Source organism: Stegostoma tigrinum, chromosome 12 (assembly GCF_030684315.1).
Source record: "Stegostoma tigrinum isolate sSteTig4 chromosome 12, sSteTig4.hap1, whole genome shotgun sequence".
Taxonomy (NCBI): Eukaryota; Metazoa; Chordata; class Chondrichthyes; order Orectolobiformes; family Stegostomatidae; genus Stegostoma; species Stegostoma tigrinum.
In genome coordinates this window covers 25845464-25866012 of record NC_081365.1, presented here as the reverse complement: position 1 = coordinate 25866012, position 20549 = coordinate 25845464, and the positions used below count along the sequence as shown (strand labels likewise).

General features: G+C 38.5%; 1 protein-coding gene across 2 annotated transcripts in view; it reads left to right on the top strand.

The window, feature by feature from the left end:
- Nucleotides 1–1948: 1948 nt before the first annotated feature.
- Nucleotides 1949–20549, top strand: part of epha3 (eph receptor A3) — a 242035-nt gene continuing 223434 nt past the window's right edge. For both annotated transcript variants that reach the window (XM_059650213.1, XM_059650212.1), the window contains exon 1: nt 1949–2157. In XM_059650213.1, the coding sequence (XP_059506196.1) occupies nt 1974–2157 (184 nt within the window). In that variant the 5' untranslated portion in view covers nt 1949–1973. The remainder of the gene's footprint in view (nt 2158–20549) is intronic.

The following is a 20549-nucleotide window of genomic DNA, read 5'->3' as shown; positions in this document are numbered from 1 at the left end:
TAGTTATAGTACAATATATGTGATGTGCCATTATTTCTGATGTGATTAATTAAGGCTTTGGTCAATTTTTTTGTATCTGGCATTATGATGGATTGAAGAATAGAGAAACATTCAATATCAATTAAGAGAGTTTAACATTGCAATATCAGAGTTGATCATTCACCATGGACTTATACCTAACTTTATCATTATATCATTAATATAGTTTTTGAGTTTCAACTTATAACATTGTTATTTTTGGCTTCCCATTTACAGTTTTCAAATGGAATCATAGTATGTTTTCATTTCCAATTTTTAAAACATTTTGTTGCTTCAAGAATTTAGGATTTCGTCTTCAATCTCAATATTTTTACATATTCATAATTATTGTTAGCCAGTAGCTTAACTTTGCATAAACATGATTCTAATGAATGCTGTTTAATGCTGAATACAGGATGGTGAGCTGATTAAAGTACCAAGTGCAACATAATGCTTTAATCAGCTTCAGATTCTAATTTAAGTGTGACAAGCTTATACATTAATTATTACTTTGAGTAGATGGATTGGGCAGAAGGGAAATGAGAGACAGAGGTGTAAATTTAAGATGGCGAAAGTACTATTTCCTAAACTCATAAGAATGTATGTTTTCATACCCATTGTAATAGACAATATGTTGATTGATTGTAATAACTTATCTACAAATGACAGTTAGCAATATTCAGGGAAGCAAATCAAAATTAAATGGACATTGATAAGTATGAATAACTTTTATTCTTAAAGGATAACAAGCAAACAATAATAATACTTTTGAAGTACAAAATTTATATGGAGCCTTTGTCGAGTGAATTAAATGTAAAAGTATCCCGTGATACTATTCAAGAAAGAATAAGGAATTGTTCCATAATTCAAGCAAATACTTCTTTTTCAGCCAGCATAATCAAGAAAATAAATAGACTTGTTATTGATCACAATGTCATTTCTGGGACCTTGCATTGTGCAAAATGACTGTTGCATTTGTCTACATAAGTCAAAGATTTTTTTAAAAGTTGATTCACAGAATGTGGACATTGCTGGCTAGGCAGCACTTATTCCTCAACCAAATTGTGCAGAGGGCAATTAAGAGTCAGTCGATCACATTGCTGTGGATTAGGAGTCACATGTAGGCCAAACCAGATAAGGATGACAGATTTCCTTCCCTAAAGAATACTAATAAATCAAATATGTTTAATGAAAATCAACAGTGATTACATGGGTTGCCATTGGGATAACTTTTTTTAAAAATTCCTGTTTTAATTGTATTTAAAATTCACCATGTAGCATGGTGGGATTCAAACCTATGTCCCCAGAACATTAACTTGGGGTCCAGTGACAGTATCACTACATCACAGCTCCTTTTCGAAGATAATAGATCATGTGTTCATCTGCATGCTTTGAGAGCAAAGATACGAGGGTGAGGGGTGCAGATTGGCAGGGTAGGATAACAGAATTACAACAAGAGAAGGGTCCCAACACAAAATGTCAACTCTCTTGCTCCTTGGATGCTGTCTGGCCTGCTGTGTTCATCCAGTTCCACACTGTGTCATCTACACCAAGAGAGATTCATGGTTTACTGGAAAAAATGTTTAAAAGTAAGTTCACAGAATAGAATTGTATTCATCTTGTAAATAAACATTCTAGCATATACTACACTGAATTGTACAATACTGTACTGAAGCCACCACATTCATCCCAGCACATATCAATAACAAAAATTTGATTTGTAATTACATTAATATTACCAAAAATGCGAAAGGCTTAGGAATGATTAAACTGCGACGGCTGAAAGCAAAAAAAAAGTTTCCATTGAACTTTTATATATCCTAGCCAGATGTCTTGCTGCTTTAGGGTTTGGTGGGCTCTAGGACCCAGTCGCGGCCCTCTGCTGGCAGGAGAAACGCAGTGCTGACTCCTCCTTATCTGTAGTGTCAAACTTGACATCACCCTGAAAGCCGTGCATGGTAACTTCCACAGCGATCACAGCTCCCTCAGATCATTGCTGGCATGCTTCACAGAGATATGCTCCACTCACAGCCGATCACAGCTCCAAAATGGCCTTGGGTTTCCAAATCCGCATTCTCTCTCTGATCCTCTGCCGTGTTATCTGCGTGGTACAATCGATTGGCCATTCTGCAAATGAAGGTAAGAATTAAAAAGAGAGATCTCAACATTATTCCACACTGAAGTATTAGAGACGGTCCAGCACACACCGGGTGGGTGGTACTGTACGGCAAGAGGCTGCGCTGCCATCATCTTTTAAGGTGGTCAAGGGCACAATTCAGCAATCTTTAATTAATCAAACGAGTGGAACAACTTCAGTCACAGCTCTCATATTGTTACCGCTGCGGTGTAAAACAATGATAAATGAAATCAATGAGAGGGTCAGGTTGAAATGAGGAGAGAAAGTTTAAGCAGTATGATATTCTGTGGTTAGCGAGACAGGAATGAAGGGAATTATGTAAAAACGAGTTCATCTTTCCTGTATTATTTTGACAATTCGGATATGGCGCGGTAAGTTGAAAGATCCACACCGGAGATATAATGACGGTCACATCTAACAGAAACGCTTGGGGAGGGAAGTAGTGTCACCTGTATTTAAGATCTGAATCAGTAAATAGTGTTTGGAATGTGTGTATTTTGTGAAGCCCATTCTCACACGACAGACTAAATTACTCCTCATCCTTCGTCGTTTCACTTTTCTAAGTATTCGTATTAAAGGCACGATCATAGCAAGTTGTAGGAGTTTTCAATTTCTGCACCGTTGTTTCTCTCAATGAAGATAGCGTCGGGAAATTTAAAAGCACGCAGAAGAAAGTTATACACCTGATGTGCTGTTCTGCTATCGGGGCTTACACGCTTGAAATTGCTTTTAATGATTAAACAGTCCTATAAGAGGAGTTGACGGGTAAGGTTGAAATGAGGCCCTGAGATTCCCCCTGCATCGTTGACATTTGTTTTAAACCTTAAAACTTTTGTTTTGTAAACGGGTTAAAATTCATTTTCTACTCTGCGTAAGTCGAGAAATTGAAATGACTTTATTAAATAAAAGTGCAAGCTGTCTAGGATTGGTGAAGTCGGCCTCGAAACAAAGTATTTTTTTCGGAACCCAAATTTGACCTGTATAGTTCTGCACTGTCATACAATGAGTGTCTAAACTCACCTTAAAAAATACAGACAGTTGTGCAACTACAGTCCAATAAGCCAGTGTCCACGGCTTATTTACTTCTTGAATAAACTCCCAGAGCTGGCTGAATCTTCTACACAAACAATTATGTTCAACTCAAACAGATTTACCTTAGGTAGTGACGGAAAGATTTATAGCGGTGGTTAGTCGTGTTTAAATTTAACTTTGTAAAACTGAATGGGTTGACAAACTCGGCATATTGTGGTTGGGAGAGGAGGAAATAATTTGATGGAAAGACTATATTATTCCTAATACTAGATTATTAGATAAAGACAAAGGTGAGCAAAGTACAAGGTGAACGTATGCACGTGCTTTAATCATACTGGATTTATTTTGACAATGAATTCGTATTGCATAGAAATATTTTATCATGGATGATAGATGTCACGATGCGAATTAATTGAAATGAGTGGCTCCAACATTAAATAGGTTTTCTATTTGGTAAAAGGGCATTAACAAAACTGCTCACTATTGTTGTTCAATGCTCGATGCACACATGAAATCTTACGGCCAACACTTAGAAGTTTGATCAGAAATCCCACGTTTAATTTCATTTCCATTACCTGACAATTTAGGAAAACTTCCTGACCATAGGCGATCCGCTGAAGGCTCTCTGTAATTTACCTGCATGAGTGTTAGAGGGTTTTATTTGCATTAAGTTTTACTTTTAATTCCCTGTACTCAAGCGGACTTTCCAAAGAATTTTAAATGCGCATTTATTTCATCCTCGGTTTGGTAGTTCATTTTGGAATTGCGTTTATAACCATAGAAACTTTTAGAAACGGCGGTCTGATTTGTTGTACTTTTTGTGTAGCATCATCGAGTAAAAATTGGAAATAGATCCGTCGGGAAGTAATTATTCAATTAGTTGAAATCTGACCAGTGTGGGTCACTGCAGAGCTTTTCCGAGGAAAGAGGAGAGGAATCCGGGCATCGAGGGGAACAAACTTGCTCACTTTCATTGATTAAAACAAAAAAGTTACTTTATTCTGGCGTTTTCTATCCAATTTGAAATGAAGGTCGAAGTATTACTGCCACTCGGGTTAAATAAATAAAGTTGGTAGAGACTGGGAAACAAAGTTATAGCACCAAAAGTAACATTCACACAAATGCACCGGTCAGTTAAAGGGCTTGAAGTGTCATTCTGAGGCTTTAAACAAAGGTTTTGTTTTGAAACTATTCCATACTGCACACAGTCACTCAAGATTGTGTCAAGAAATTAAAATTCCCCTTGCTGCAATTTTGTTTCCCTTTAATGCTTCCACAAATCATTTCGGCGTTAGATGGAATGAGTCAAACTTTCCCGTTGTTTTAAGATGTTTTCAACGAGCCGGAATGTTCGGTTATCCAATTCGTTGTTCCACGCGCTGAAGCAGGCATCTTTGTTTGCGAGGCAGTTAACGCGTTCCCCATTTTGGTAGGACGCAATTCAATTAGGATTCGGATTTTGTAAAATGGTCGGGATTAGTTTCCCATGGGTTGAGAGGTTTCAGCATGACCTCATCTGCAACACGCTCTTTGAAACTCCAAAATTATTACCAGCTTGCTTTTTATATATAAAAAAGAGCAGTTTCCTCAGCGCGATGTTCCGCTGCGATTAACAAGATTGAAACTTTCGCTCTCGCCAATCTCCCATTTAAAATATTACGATTTCCCATGTAAACATTACACAAATATTAATTGATGTGAGAATGTGACACGTAAAGGTCGCGATTAGTTCTGTTTTTCGGCGTATTTCCAGCTAACTCACTTAATTAGGATCGGTAGCCTGTCCAAATATAGAGACGGTCGGCTGGGTAAGCTGGAAGTAGCCTGTGTTTGCCTCTCGCAGTGTTGGACCCGCTACCCAGTTTGAAGCTTAATTTTAAATTGCTGCGAGCAAGACATCTGTCACTTTCCATTGGGCCAATTTAATGGCTGTAAATAACAGAAACTGGATGAGGAGATAGGGTTATTCCTTCGGCTGAGGAAGCAATTGAATGTTTTGGACTAAGCTTAATGAGGCAGCGCCGAGGAGGCGGGCGTGGGGAGCCTTCAAGCGTCAACACTTGCCAATCGCATTTCGCACATTCCGGCCCGGTCCTAACTACGTTTTTGTTAGTGGTATTCTCCCACAGATGAGCGCACGGTTACTCAGTAAAAGTGACCGCCTGCGTGGATAAAATAGGCGGCTAGTTTTATGCTGGACTGGTGGTCGTAGACTCGGGGATGGAAATCTTCGCTAGAACTCGCGTTCCCTACGATAGGGAAAATGTAATAGACTAGCCTAGGAGGGTCCACTTTGACGGTTGGTTTTAAGAAAGCAGAAAATATAGCGATAAATCTGCGTGTGTTTGTGTGCGCACATAGAATACCCGGGTCTGTTCTACTGTCTGAGCTGATCAAAGCACTGTTTAAACAGCTCCACACACTGAAGGGAGCAGACACGAACATCATTTAAATGCTAAGCGAATACAGAAATAATATAATCTTCAAAGCGACGAGGGTGAGGGTTTTTTTTTCAGAGGATGGGGTGTCCTGTGTCGGCTGGAATACTGCAATGTGTAGGAGCTGACAGCCCTCTGGGAAGGGGATGGTAGTAGTCCGGGAGCACACATTCTGGGGGTACAGGGGGAGAGAGGGGCCAGGGAGCATTAGGCGAGACGCGGTGTGTCTCCAAGCCCCGCGTTCAACATCATCTAAATGCAGGACAAATGCGTGGTGACCTTGTTAACCTCTCATACAATCCTCTGAATGTTGCCGGCGCCTTTCATGTGCTGCAACAATGTCAGAAAGGTCTTAATTGGCGTTTTGTTCGTGGTTGAGTTTCTACTCGATTCTCTGTGTGACTGTTAAATTCGTTTTTTTCCCCCCTTTTAACGCATCAGGAAGCGGGCACCGTTTCCTCGATTTATTATGTATGCGTCGACGATGGCTTATTGAATTGATTACTTAATTTACAAGAAAAAAATGAAAGTGCGCTGGTAGAAATGCTTGCCATTTTATTTTGAAGTGGAATGGTTAGTGGAGTGTGAAGATATCTTTTTAGTTGGGTACAAAGAATCACTGAAAATTAACAGATTCGAGCACCAAAACACCGAGGCTCCCCACTATCGGGATTACTAGAGTAATAACTGCTAACTATCCATTGTCATTTCCAATTGAGAAATATGAGAATTCGGGTTTATTTCTAAACCATTAAAACCGAATAGTAATGATCGCAATGTAGCCTGATGGGCTTCGATTCCGTTTGTGCAAATAGAATAAAATGAACTGCACACAATTTCAACTTATATTGTTTTATTAAAAATAAGTTTTTCCCTAAGTTTTACTTTGAAACTTTCTTTCATATAATGACTTCATCCAATGTTTACTATTGTTAGCATACCTCAGACAATCAGTCTAAATGAGAAACCAATCATTGTACAAGTATAACTCACGCTAACTGATCTATACATGCGCAAGGTCTGTTAACAGGACTGCAGAATGCAATGCTAATACCTATCAGGACTCGAAAAGAATTAGCCAAATGCCAATTATAGTCTTAAGGGCGTTCATTGGAGTGAAAATCAGCAGAATGAGTGCCAAGGCAAAACTCAAATGCCAATTAGTTTATCTGTCTGAGGTACGGGAGTGTTCTCCTGTTTCTGGTTAAATTCTGGCTTCAAATTAAATCTTTCACACTGACAGAATTCTCCACGCAACCTTTCAATGTTGATTCAGCTTTGCTTTGGAGATGATAATATTTCTCCACAATAATTTATTATGGAATGAACTCGTTGAGTATTTTTGGTGTTAATATGTCTGCACAGTTGACATTTTCACTGCAACGTCTGATTTTTTTAAAGTTGACAAGTTTCAAGAGGAGAGAATTGCATCCCCCAAATGCATTCACGTTTTAAAATGTATTCCCCTATAACGAATTTAAAGAGTACCAACATAAAACGTTAGAGGCGCTTACAGGATATGTTGGATGGCTAAAATAATGATGGAATGTAGCTGTTTTGACTCGAAAGCCATTTTGCAAGTGAGTAGCACATTCAGTGATATCATTGTGCCAGCAAATAACTGCAAAAATGCATTTAAAGAATTTAATTAAAAACCAAAAGAGCCAGTGAACTATTGACTTTTTTTTACATTGCAGTGGACATTGCAATTTTTTTCTGTAGTGTGAACATTTCTAGTGGCTCTGAACCTGAAAGGAGAATTTCACAGCAAATTTTCCTTAGGTAAGAGCAAAGCTGCAGGAAAATTCACTACAAGAAGTAAACATTGCTGAACAAAACAACAGATGCAATATTGTCTATAGGCTGCTTCTGAAAGGTGTTTGATCTGTTAGAAGGAACATGATCACGATTTCCCTGGTAGCTCAGCTAATTTATCCAGTGGGTGACTGAGCAATGCAGATACAAAGCCCCTGGGTTTTTGCACCAGTGCTCAGGGAGCTATAATTTATCTGGATTTGATATGTAATTTTGGCCTGTTTAAAGTGCACAAACTCCCACTCTTGAATGTAATCTAATGATGTGCAGGCTCGGTAGATTGGCCATGCTAAATTATTCATAGTGTGTGTAGATGAGGTGGGTTGTAGGGGGATGGGTTTGAGTGGGATGCTCTGAGGGTAAGTGTGGGCTTGTTCGGTCAAAGGGCTTGTTTCCACACTGTAGGCATTCTATGGACTCTGACTGCAATAATGTTTCTGTAGACACTGTATAAGGACATAATTGGTGGTAATTGTGATGCTTTCATTGCCCAGTAGTCTCCTGATACTTATTGAAAAATGGCCCATTGCTGAAATCCTAAATGGTGACCTATGTCCATTGTACTCTAGCAAATAAATCAAAACCTGTAAGATGTAAGGGAAGAAAGGATCCGAATATGTAACAGCAAATCCAATACCATCGGTGGAAGTAATTAATTTTGCAATAATTAGACATCAATTTTCTTTGTGGCTAAAGGGAATTGCAGTGCAATTGTATGGTTAATCTGTAGTGTGTGGCGGGTATTACTTTTTAAATTTGGAAATAATTGCAATCATCATGTTGCTATTGTAAAAGGATATAAGAAAATTTGAAATGTGAAAAGGTTAATAGTTTATCCCTTTCTATTTCTCAAGGAAATTTGTGATTAGTTCAGCCTTGGAATATCAAATATTTCAAACAAGAAACAACACATTTAAATGAACAGTTTAACAACATAAAGTATGCTATGCAATCATTAAAATTTCAAACCCCTGCTTATTGAGTTTCATTATACTGTAAGTTATATATTTTTTCGTATCACCTAAATAAAACTTTTTTTAAAATCAAGCAACAATCCTTTTTGCAGATTGCAACTTTCATTGAGATCATCACATCAGGTACTGAACTATTTTGATGAGCTGTCTTTCTTCAGTGTCGACATATGATTGTAGATATCACTTATCAACGGAGAACAGGCATCACACAATAACAGTCCAACGAATTCTATCCAAAACCAAATTGGCCAACTCAACCCAACTGAAGACAGCCAAGAGCCCAAAACAGAACACAATAAGCTCATCAACATACTCTGTTCATTTGGAGAATTGACAAAAGTGCAAAGGATAAGCCATGGCCTAACTTAAGTAATCATACCATCTGCATAAGAAATCCTCTTCTCTCATAAGATTGAATGAATACATATTTGGATAATGGAAACATAAATTGGCAGAAACATTGGTTTTAAAAAAGTCGTATGTGGATTACTTTTGAGGTTTAGTTTGTTGTTCTGATTTGTGTTCACTTATATTTCAGATATCATACTTTGGCCAGTCAAAGTTCTACTGGACACTGATTTTATCCATTTGTCATTTTATCTTTTCTTTGTAATTATCACAGTCCAAGGGATGCGTGCTTATGAATACCTTCTAAGCCAGATCCGCAGTTTCACAACATATTGCTATTTTCCACTTCTCTATGTGGTGAGGATAGAGCTCATTATCTGCAAGGAAAGGAGTCATTCGCATATGTGACTAATCATTTGTCAATCGTGACCAAAATTATGGCTTGATGCCCATTTGGGACGATGGCCACGTAGTAAGTAGAGTATGGCAGCAAAATGTGCTGCCACAACACAAATCTTTTACTTGCAAAGCCATTTTCATTATTCACTCATGCCTGCAGCACTAGTGAGTTCTGTCGTTTAAACACTTGTGAAAAATGCAACCCATGCACATATACAGAATTCCTGTTGAGATAACCTATATTTCATGTAGAGATTGAAATGAGTGAAGAGATTGTCAGAAAGGGAGAGCTGAGTGCCAGCTAGATAATTAAGAGCTGATAGAGCTGGAGATTAGAAATGGCAGCTGTGGACTGGTGATTGATGGTAGTAGTAACCACAGCATTAACACTCTGTTAAAGTAGAGCCAGCTCAATCCTATCACTTCACACTCATTGACTGCATACTGCATTATTGTCTGTCATGTGCACAACTTGTTCTGACATTATCTGTGGATGAATGATGTGACATCTGTACGATACTTCCAACTAGATTCTAACCAATGATATTCAAGGTATAACTACCGCAGTTAACACTTATGGGTCAGGGCTAGAAACAGGATTAAACATCTAACCCTTTGAGCCTCTTGCAACATTGATGGAATAATACTGGAAGAAAGTTTTATAGTGATGTTTCAGTGTAAAGTTGGCATGAATCAGTTGCATACACATTTTCTTTCAGCTTTTGTGCTGAAGTTATGCAAAAGCTTTCCAAGAAGTTTATCACATTCAATCTGTGGTGCACATGCTCTGAGCTACTGAAGCATTGTATGACAGAAAGTGGTGCACAAGCAAGTTCAAATTATATCACAAGTGAAACTCAGCTTCTTTCTCTTAAATTTGATTCCATTGAAGTTGTAAATTTGCTTCTAGTGGAACTGGTGAAATCTTTTGTACAACAGATTGCAAGCACTGACAGCAAACTTGAGCTTCATATTTGTAAGAACAAAATGTTTCATTGCAGTCTGTGCAACTTTGTTAATGTCAGGCAAAACATATTTGGCCAACATTGTGAAATTGTGATATGAACGTTACTGGCTTGTAGGTGGGAATGGTTTGGATGTGATATACCTAATTTGGGAACAGCGGCATGCCATTTAGCCTGTCTAGTAAGTTTGGTTAATCTGAATGCTATCAGAACAACCCATCCACCAGTATTGTCAATAGTGAGCTTTGCAGATTACCATTACCATTGAGTTTTCTGCCCCTTGCATAATAGCTTTCTGTGCTTCCAGTGAGGTTGAGATATTTTAATTCTGTCTCTGGGGGAATTCTATAGTAATGAATACAAACTTCATTACTGTACAAATTTGGAACAGAAAATAACTATACTTGTTGACTCTGATCGTTGTTCAGCTCTTTACCTGAACCATAAGTGCCCTTAATTGCATCAAGTGCTTGAAAGTAAAATTGATGGTTGCACCATGTAAATCATATCAAAGTGACTGTACCACATGATAAAATTTGTGCTATATCATTACCCTGTTTTATTTCATGGCTTTTTGTAATTTAATAACATTTCTACTATGTACACCTTGCTCACCGCAGGACATTTTGAAGGTACTGTATTGTCCTGCCAGCTCTTGAGCTCAGTAAGTGTCTCTGGCAGATTGCAGAAGAGTCTTACCAGTTTGTCAGCAGTTACAACACCAGAAAAGGGCACTTGCAACATGAGTACTAGGTAGTGCATGTTTAATTGTCTTTTTGAAAAGTCAACACCCAGTAATGCCATTGTGACTATCACATACTTAACCTTGCATTCGTGCAATTAGGATAATAGCCAACAAAGGGGATTTTAACCATTACAAATACTGCATTCCTGTGTCTTAGAACATTATTCTCACTACCAAACATCAGAGAAACCATTTTATTTATACACTCATATTAAGCAGAGGAAGGAAATGCAGATATGACGGTACAAAAGCAAAGTACTGCAAATATTATAATATCTGAAATGCATTTTGTATTCCAAATTCAAACATTAATTCACTAAAAGACCAGAATCAGAAATAAAATCTCAAACAATAGCTGACAGATTTAATTGCAACCGCCAATATTATTTTAAAAATGATGGCTTCCGGAATCTTTCTGTAGCCTCTTTGGTATCAAGCTTCTTTTATAACTCCCTAGGGTGGTTGTCTTCTTTCCATGCATCTGCCTATCCGTTCCGTAATTATACACTCTCAATAGTGGTCAATTCAATGGTAATTTAACCTGAAGGTACCTCTTATGATCTTGTTGAGGTCATATTGTTTTATGTGAGGGATGTTATGGAAGTATAAGTTGTTTCTGCACATAGTTGTAAATTATCTTATTTTATTTGTTACACTGGACAGTAACCTATCCAAAAATCAGGAGGCTGGAAACATAATAGGATACTCAGATCTTTGTGTTCGAGAACAATCCATCAGCACATAAACACGTCATCCGCTCAATTATTTCTGTATTATTACAACTTGTACTCAGTTAGTTTTTCCACATGCTGCCAGGAAGGGAGGTCACTTGATGCTCAAATAAAACAAAACCAGATTTTGTTGTGTCAAAACAGATTGCAATATAATTGAACTAAACTATGTGATTAATTTTCATGCACTTTCATTATTTACAAGCACGTTCATTTAAAAGACTTTTACCGATCAGCATGATCACACCTTTTTGGAAAAGTAAAATGCTTCATATACAATAACCTGGGGAGGTGACAGCCTAATGGCATTATGGCTGGGCTATTAATCCAGCAAACCCAGGTAATGTCCTGGGGCTCAGGCACAAATCCCGTTTTAGTGGATGGTGCAATTTGAATTTACTAACAAATCTGAAATTAAGAGTCAAATTATGACCATGCAATGTTTTCAATTGACAGAAAAAAAGGACATCTGGTTCACTAATACCCTTTAGGGAAGGAAATTGCTGACTTACATGTGACTCCAGTCCCACAGTAATGTGGTGGATTCTTAGCTGCCCTCCAGGTAATTAGGGGCGGATAGTAAATGCCCACATCTTGAAAATGAATTTTGTAAAAAAAAACTTTGAATTGACTTATGTAGACAATATAGTAGTCATTTTGCACAGTGTGCAAGATCCTGGAAACAACATTGTGATCAGCCATAAGTTTGTATTTATTGTCTTGGCTGTGTTCGTTGAAATAGAAATATTAGCTAAAACATTGGAACAATTCCTTGTTCTTCTCAGAATAGCGTTACTGCATCTTTTCACATTCAATTCTCTAAAACAGATAGAAATATCTTGTTTCAATAGCACAGCCAAAGGATAGCATATCTACGCAGGCTGAATCCCTGAATACTGTTCTAGACTGTCAGTCTAATTACCTGCTCAAGCCTTGGAATGGCTTGACCCCAAAACCAATGACTTGGGCTCCAAGTGTTAACATTGAGCCAAGTTGATATGTTGCAGAAATTGTCAGCTCAGATTTATTGCGTGAACTATTTCCCATAATAGCATTGGCTTTCTGTTACAGCATGTGCTAATTACAAGATAAAATGCCCAGTCCAAATCATGTCCCTCAGTTCCAAATTCAAAAGTGCATCCTTTGTTTTATCAGTGTGACACTTCAAGGTCTCATTGCTAATCATTCTACTTCTGATACATGTGGTAGAAATGTTCCGTTCTGAGAAGCAGCAAGGAATATGTAAGGAAGGAAGGATAATCAGATGAGTTGGTGCCAGGTAAATAATGTTCCCTTTGGACAATCTTAGAAATTAAGTTCTGACTATGGAGGTCTGTCATTGACCTTCCCAACCTGTCTCAAACTATGGCCCATTAAGATCAATTAATGCCAACTGAAGTACCTCTTTTGGCTTGGGCTAAAATTTGGATGAGGAAGAGCTGGCCTACCCAAATAATTGTTTGATTAAGTCATGCAGACAAAATACCAATTTGAGGGAATCAGTTGAGTCTCTTAAATGGCACTAACTTGTGCAAAACTGAAAGACTGGAGAAAGACTGGTGGCTCTTGGGGGAGGGCAACAATCTGGCCCCATGATCCCCAACTCCAGAAATGCCCTCCAATCAATTCTCGTAGTACATCTTGTTTCTGCTTCTCCACCTGGAGGATTGACAAATGTTGATACTCTGGCAACAGCAGAAGTTTCTGAAGATAACAGTCTCTGAATGGCTGGCAGCTCCAAGCCAGGATGGGTTGGAGGATGTGGGGTATTGCTTAACCAAGAAATGATGCTTCCAAAAGTAGTGAAGTGAGCACTTAGATGCCTGATGGATATTTGATCTGTAGGGCTTTCTTGGTGCTGGTGTTGATGGTGTTGGTTGGGTATCTTGCGAATAATGGAGTAATGTTGAAGACAAATCGGAAAATACTGGCAAATTGACTGTTAGCATTTGTATTTTGTTTTTCCCAATTGCTGGTGATGCCTGGAATGGCAACGATGATCCTAGAATCCCTACAGTGTGGAAATAGGCCCTTCAGCCCAACAAGTCCATACCGACCCTTGGAGCATGTCACCCAGACCCATCCCCCTATAACCCACCTAAGCTACACATCCCTAAACACTACGGGCAATTTAGCATGGCCAGTCCACCTAACCTGCACGTAGTTTAAATTAATTTAATATCTGACATTTGCATCTACAGGTGTTACTTTAGTGATTACCCTTTGAGAAATTAGAAATGAAACAACTGTAAGAATGAATTTTTATATGTATATAATTTTGCTCAACAATTTTTTGGACCATGCTCTGCCGCTGCTAAGGTCAGTGATTGGTTTGAAACCTGGGGTCTGCAGACCCACCAGGGGTCCACAATACGAGGGTCTGTCCACAGGTGAGCAACATAGATGACTATGTTCAGCAAACCAGGTCAACAGTAAACAAGTAATTAGCAACCCGAGGTGTGTTCTGCAATCACAGTGCAACCTTCTTTCCACTTGATTTTGGGCTCTTGATGTCTCTGTGCTCTGCTGTTAGGATTTTCTGCTCTTGCTTCTTTTCTCTGGCTCCCCTGGTGCTTTATATCTGTGTTCTGTTTCACTCATATGCCAGTTCTCCTTCTGCTCCTCCAGTGCCTCTCCAGGCTCCTGTTTTCTCCAGGCTCTTGCTCGCTGCATGTTTTTGTTTTCACTGTGATATATCTCCCTGTTGTTCCTTCTCTGCTCATGCTCCCTCTGTGTTTTGTATCCCTTGGATTCCTGCTTTCTTCAGGATACTGCCAACAATAACCTGACACTGCAGTGAGAAGCAAACACCCGTCTCACTCATATTTGTGAGTAAATATCTTTCCTAGATATATTTTCAAAATGTTTGGTGTGCAACACTGCCATATGATGTGCGATATAGTATTTTAATTTGGATTTGTGTCCATTTGGATTAAAGTGCTTCATCAAAAAACTTCTGCCTGAAATGGTTAATTTTCTGAAGTCTTTTTTGAAATTAGGAAAATATTCCTTCGTATAAATGTATTAATTGGCCTTTAGCATTGCAGTTACTACATGAAAATTTCATGTTAGTGCAGTGAACATCCTTGGCAGGTGGGAGTTTAAAGGGGGGGAGAGAGAGAGAGAAGAGATAGAAAACAGCAGTGTTAATAAACAGTCAGTATATAATTGCTTGGAGTCCTTAAGCCAGAGACAGCTTGGACCATTCAATTCTTGCTGCCTGGTGTCCAAAACATATTTCCATACGTTATTTTTAAAATTACTGTACATAATCTTTGCTTCCAAAAGATTAAACAAATCTTTTTCTGACAGGATCAACATGGAATATATTCTAAAAGTTACCTATAGTGAGAAATGTGGATGCATGCTGGTACATTCAATAATTCATGTTTACTACTTTTTTTATTATTCATTCATGGGATGAGGGCATTGCTGGCTAGGCCAGCATTTATTGCCCATCCCAGAGGGCAGTTAAGAGTCAATCACATTGCTGAGGGTCTGGAGTTACATTGCAGTCTAAACAAGGTTAGAATGATACTTTCCTTTCCTGAAGAACGTTAGTGAACCAGAGATATTTTTCCGATATTCGACAACAGTTTCATGGTAATCATTCATAATTCCAAATTCTTTTTGCTTTCAAAAAAAATTCCATCATCTCCATGGTAAGATTCAAACCCAAGGCCCCAGAATACCGACTCCCTGCATCTTTAAAGCAGATATTCTTATCTTTACTTTAAAACAAGCGGTACCTCCAGTCAAAGTTGTGGAGAAGAGAATATGTTAAACGCTTTGCCATTAGTAATTTCTGGCATCCTATTTTATTATTTTAAAACCAAGATAAAGTTGAGATATAAAAGAGGAAACATTAATTGATTAATTTTATCCTCATGGTTTTGAAATGTGATTTTCATAACATTAGATTAGATTAGATTAGATTCCCTACAGTGTGGAAACAGGCCCTTCGGCCCAATAAGGCCACACCGCCCCTTGAAGCATCCCACCCAGACCCATTCCCCTATAACCCACACACCCCTGAACGCCACGGGCAATTTAGCACGGCCGATCCAACTAGCCTGCACATCTTTGGACTGTGGAAGGAAATCGGAGCACCCGGAGTAAACCCACGCAGACACGGGGAGAACATGCAAACTCCACACAGTTACCCGAGGTTGGAATCGAACCCCGGTCCCTGGCGCTGTGAGGCTGCAGTGGTAACCACTGAGCCACCGTGCCGCCCTAGCTTCACCGCAGACAGTGCAAGCTACTGTAAGTAAAATAAATTTTCAGTTGCTTTGGCATATCCTCAACCTGGTGGTTTGCCTGCAACGTCTCAAAGTAAAAATTCTCATTCTAGTATTCAAATTCCTCTCTAATCTCTTGCTTCCCTACTTCTTTATTTTACAACTGTCCAAGAACTTTTCAATCCTCTGACCAGCCACACAAGCAAGATTTCTTTTACCTAGCCATGAAAGCCACGCCATTAGTGGAAGTCTCTGTAATTTCTTGCCTACTACCTTTCCAACCCTCAACCTGCCCTTCCTCTTTTAGGCGTTCTGAAATCCTACTTTTTTGACCAATCTTCATATGTGGTTTGATGTCAGAGTTTGTCTGAAATGGTCTTATGAAGGGTTACAAAACCTTGTACAAAGTTAAACAAATTATCTAAATATAAGATATAGTCATTTTAACCTATCTTAATCTGGGTTGTTGCAAGTTTCCTTAAGAGACAGATGCAATGTGAGGCAAGTGTGCCTTGTGATTTTTATCTTGTGATTTAAGAATGGACCCCTGGTTGGAATTATCGTAACTATATGTTGACGTGATAGAATCATAGAATCCCTGTAGAAGCAGGCTATTTGGCCTATCAAGTTCACACCTCGGAAAAGCATGCCATCCAGATCCACCACCCTCCCCCATCCTAAAACCTTGCATTCCCCATGGCTAATACACCTAGCCTGCACATCCCTAGACACTACAGGCAATATAACACATTCTTGGGCTATGAGAGGAAACTGGAGCACCCAGAAGAAACCCACGTAGGCACAGAGGATGTGTAAACTCCACGTATGAGGTGGAGTCAAAATGAGTCCCTGGCACTGTGAGACAGGAGTGCTAACCATTGAGCCACCATGCCAACCGAGGATGATTTAAGATAAACCTTTGATTGTCAATCGAAGGAAATATATCACATTTAGCTGCATAGAAATCAAGCATTTTTTTCATATCTTGGATACTTAATATTTCCATAAGGTGTTACATTTGAGTTGGAAGACAACCTTGTAATTAATCTCACAGTTCTGCAGTGTTCATCAACAATGAAAACCACCCGGAATCACATGCTTGAGCCTACTTTCAAAATGAGTTTCAAGTCTTCAGTACTTATGTCCACTTTCCAGCTTTTGCCCACCATGTCTTGCCATATTCCTTTTTTTTCCCTGTCCTTTCATCTATTTTTCTTCTTCAGTAAAAGTAATTTCAGTACTGTCTACCATAGCTTGACCTGTGACTGTGCAAGTTATTCTGCATTTTCCATTCAGTTCCTCATTGTCATGAGTCACTGAGTCTACACAAAAATCCAATTTTGAGCAGCCAGCTTTTCAGGAGTTGATAACTGAATTTTACTTCTTGTCTCATTTCACATGCATGTGGCCTTAGGCTGAATTTGGCAATCTAATGCCAATCTGTACCAAATTCTAGGCAATGTTATGGGACTACACACAGAATGACTATGAAATTACCTAACTTGATATCTTGAAAAATTGCAACAGCTAATCAAAATATAGGCCGACTTTCTGTTGGTCATTGAGAAGGTCTGAGATTAAATCAAGATCTGGAGGACATTGAATTTTTTGCTGACCATATCTAGAAAAACTCTACAATAGAGATAGTCATATTATATTTCCCTCTGTTTCAATACCAACTTGTTAATTTTTAAATGTAGCTAACTTACCTTTTAAATGTATTAACATTTTGATTAAAATGTACAGAGGAATACTGCTCAAGTTCATTGGGTGTTGTTCTATTGCTGCAGTGCAAAATACACCAAATCTATTATTAACACAAAGGAACTTGCCATCATTTTATATTAATGTCATATTTTCACTGAGTTCCTAATTGCTTTTTTGGAAAAGTGTGTATTTTCAGAAGCATGGAATCAACTGGAATATACATCCCTATCACAATCATTATGCAATGACCATATCAGAATGCATGGCACAAATAATTAACTAAAATTACATGAAAAACATCAAAGCATGTATGCGATGACTACAGTTCTTGTTTAGGATGGTAGTGGATAGCCATGGATGGTTTGCAGCACTAATTTGATACATGCCATTTATTGATTTGCTGCATGTCTTCATATGAAAACATTACTCGGGGTTAAATGATCAAATGCCAATCAATAACGGTATTACCGCTAGATATGTAATTGAACTGTTATGCAGTCTTCCACCTCCATTCATAATGCACTGTGTTCTAGTCCATCACTGCCATTTGTTTAGAATTAAACTGCCAGCCTTTACCTCAAAACATGCCAACTGTAATTTACAAGCCCACTCCTACCCAAGAACCACCCAGAAAGACTCCATTGTCAAGTTTAAATTCGACCTTGGCCTTGGCCTGTTAATGACTGCCTATATCACACTTTTCAAGACTGTGGCATTTATAACATTTTCATATCAGCAAGCAACTTAGCCTGAACTTTTCAAGTCTGTTCAAGTGTGGAGATACAGTACAGTATGTATCTTCACAGTTGCATCTTTTGTAATTACTCAATAAGCACCTGCTGCCTTCCTGAGGGTTCCTGCTTTTCCACATAGGAGGCAGGGGCACTTGCCTGAAGCCTGCATGGGCCTTCTCTTCAATATGTCGATCAGGCTCTAATTATACGATCAAGGTTTGACGGTAATTATAACCTGATGACTGTCTATGGAAATTATTGTGCCTTTTCCATCAGACCAAGCAGGAAAGTAAAGGCACCAGACAAGATAAATAAGAGGTAGATTGTTGGCTTTTTTGTTTTAAATGATTTTGTGTATTGCTAGGAGAAGTAGGCGTCTTCGGAATTTGAGAGGGAAAACATAGGTTATCCTTGATTCAGCCACCTGTCCCAACTAATGATTTTAATGTCATCAGCCATTCATTCAGCCCCTTTGATGGTCTCTCGTTCTGTAACATTCTGCGCTCTATGGGTTTTTGGGTGGGAATAACAGATGAGGTTGAGATAAAACATGAAGTTACTATCTCCTGGTGCTCATGCTAATGAGTTTGAAATGTTCTTCTATCTGTTGCCACTCCATCCCCTTCACTACTACCCTCCCTCCACCCAACCCCCACCCCTAGCCCTAATCCAACAACTACTGTAGAAAGACTGCAATCTCAATTTTAAATTGGGCCTTTATTAATGACTGCCTACTGTTGCATATCACAGATTCCTCATCAAAAATAGACTGTTGTAACCTCCTATGGATCAAATAAATCTGCTGTTTAATGGATGTCACAAGCTGTAGTTTAATGCTTGCCTGAGTCTTGCAGCTTTGCTGTTAACTGTTCATTGCAGTTTCTTTACATCCTTCTGCCTACACATCAGCACAGTAACGTTATGTGTTACAGTTTCCATTTGCACTTCAGAATCATAGTTAACGCACGCCATTATATAAAATAACAGCTGCTGTGGAGGATGTCAAGAACTGTCATTCAGCATGTTAATTCCTGATATTCAGAGACAGATAGTCCTGTAGTTTAACAATCCATTTGTTTCATCAGTTGAATTACAGCCAGGAAATATTGACCACAGTCACTCTCACACATCTGAAGAATTATTTCTTTCTCTACCAGAGCTAAAGTATCAGTTCAAAGAAATAAATATTCTCTGGTTGCAGACATAACTGTTAAACTAGCACTGTGACAAGTCCTTTGAACAGCTGTTCTAATCTGCAGTGGTGGTGATGATTCAATGAAACCTGCGAAAGTGTGGCTTGAATAAGGGAGTGAAAAGGTGTTAGAATTTAACGAGAAAATCACAGACTAATGGGGCAACACTGAAGAGACTTCAGGAGGTTGACTTTAATTTCAACCTAACTAAGGGGTTGGGAGTAATTTGGAGTAGATCACTGGGATAAGTATTTGCTCACTTCAGTCACTGAATGTGACATGCATCATACATTCTCCAGTGATTTCTGTACTCCAATTACTTTTGCTTCTGGGTAACAAAGTTCAAATTGAAGGGTGAACTTGGTTTTAGAAAATTGTACCTAACGGACCATTATGAATCAGCTGAGCATTCAGCCTAAATTTTTTTTCTAATAAAATTCATTATCACCTATTTCACTGAGCCATCCAAGTCAAAGGCTCCATTCCTACCTCAGTGATTCCAGAACTAGTGGATTTTGAATACATAACTTTAACCTCAATGCAGAACTAAGGGAATACTGTCTTCTTGGGAATGATCTTTCAGGTGTTAAACCAATGCCAGCTGTAAAAGATGCCAAGGATTTTGAGCCCTATTTAAAAAGTGAACTTTCTTGGTGTCTTGGCAACCTCTCACCATTACCATTCAATATTGGTACAAATGAAATAATTGATCAATTATTTATTTGCTCTTTGTAGGGTCAAGCTATCTGTAATACATGACAAAAGAACTTCCAAAACAGTTATTTAATATAAGGCATTCTGAGATGATCTGAAGATGTTATGAAAATGTGAACACATATTGTTCTTCATGCAAACATGCAGTGATAATACACTCCCTATTCACAGGAGCAGTCCAATGCACTGAATTTTCACATAATCATAAACATCAAAAGCAAACAGATCTGTTTTAAAACTGTTGCACTTAAACAGGTGACAGAACAGTTTTTGTTCAACAGTGATAATACATTTCTCTCATTCAGAGCCAAGAATTACATTTCGCGACAAATTAATTGTGTATTTCTCAAGATTCAAT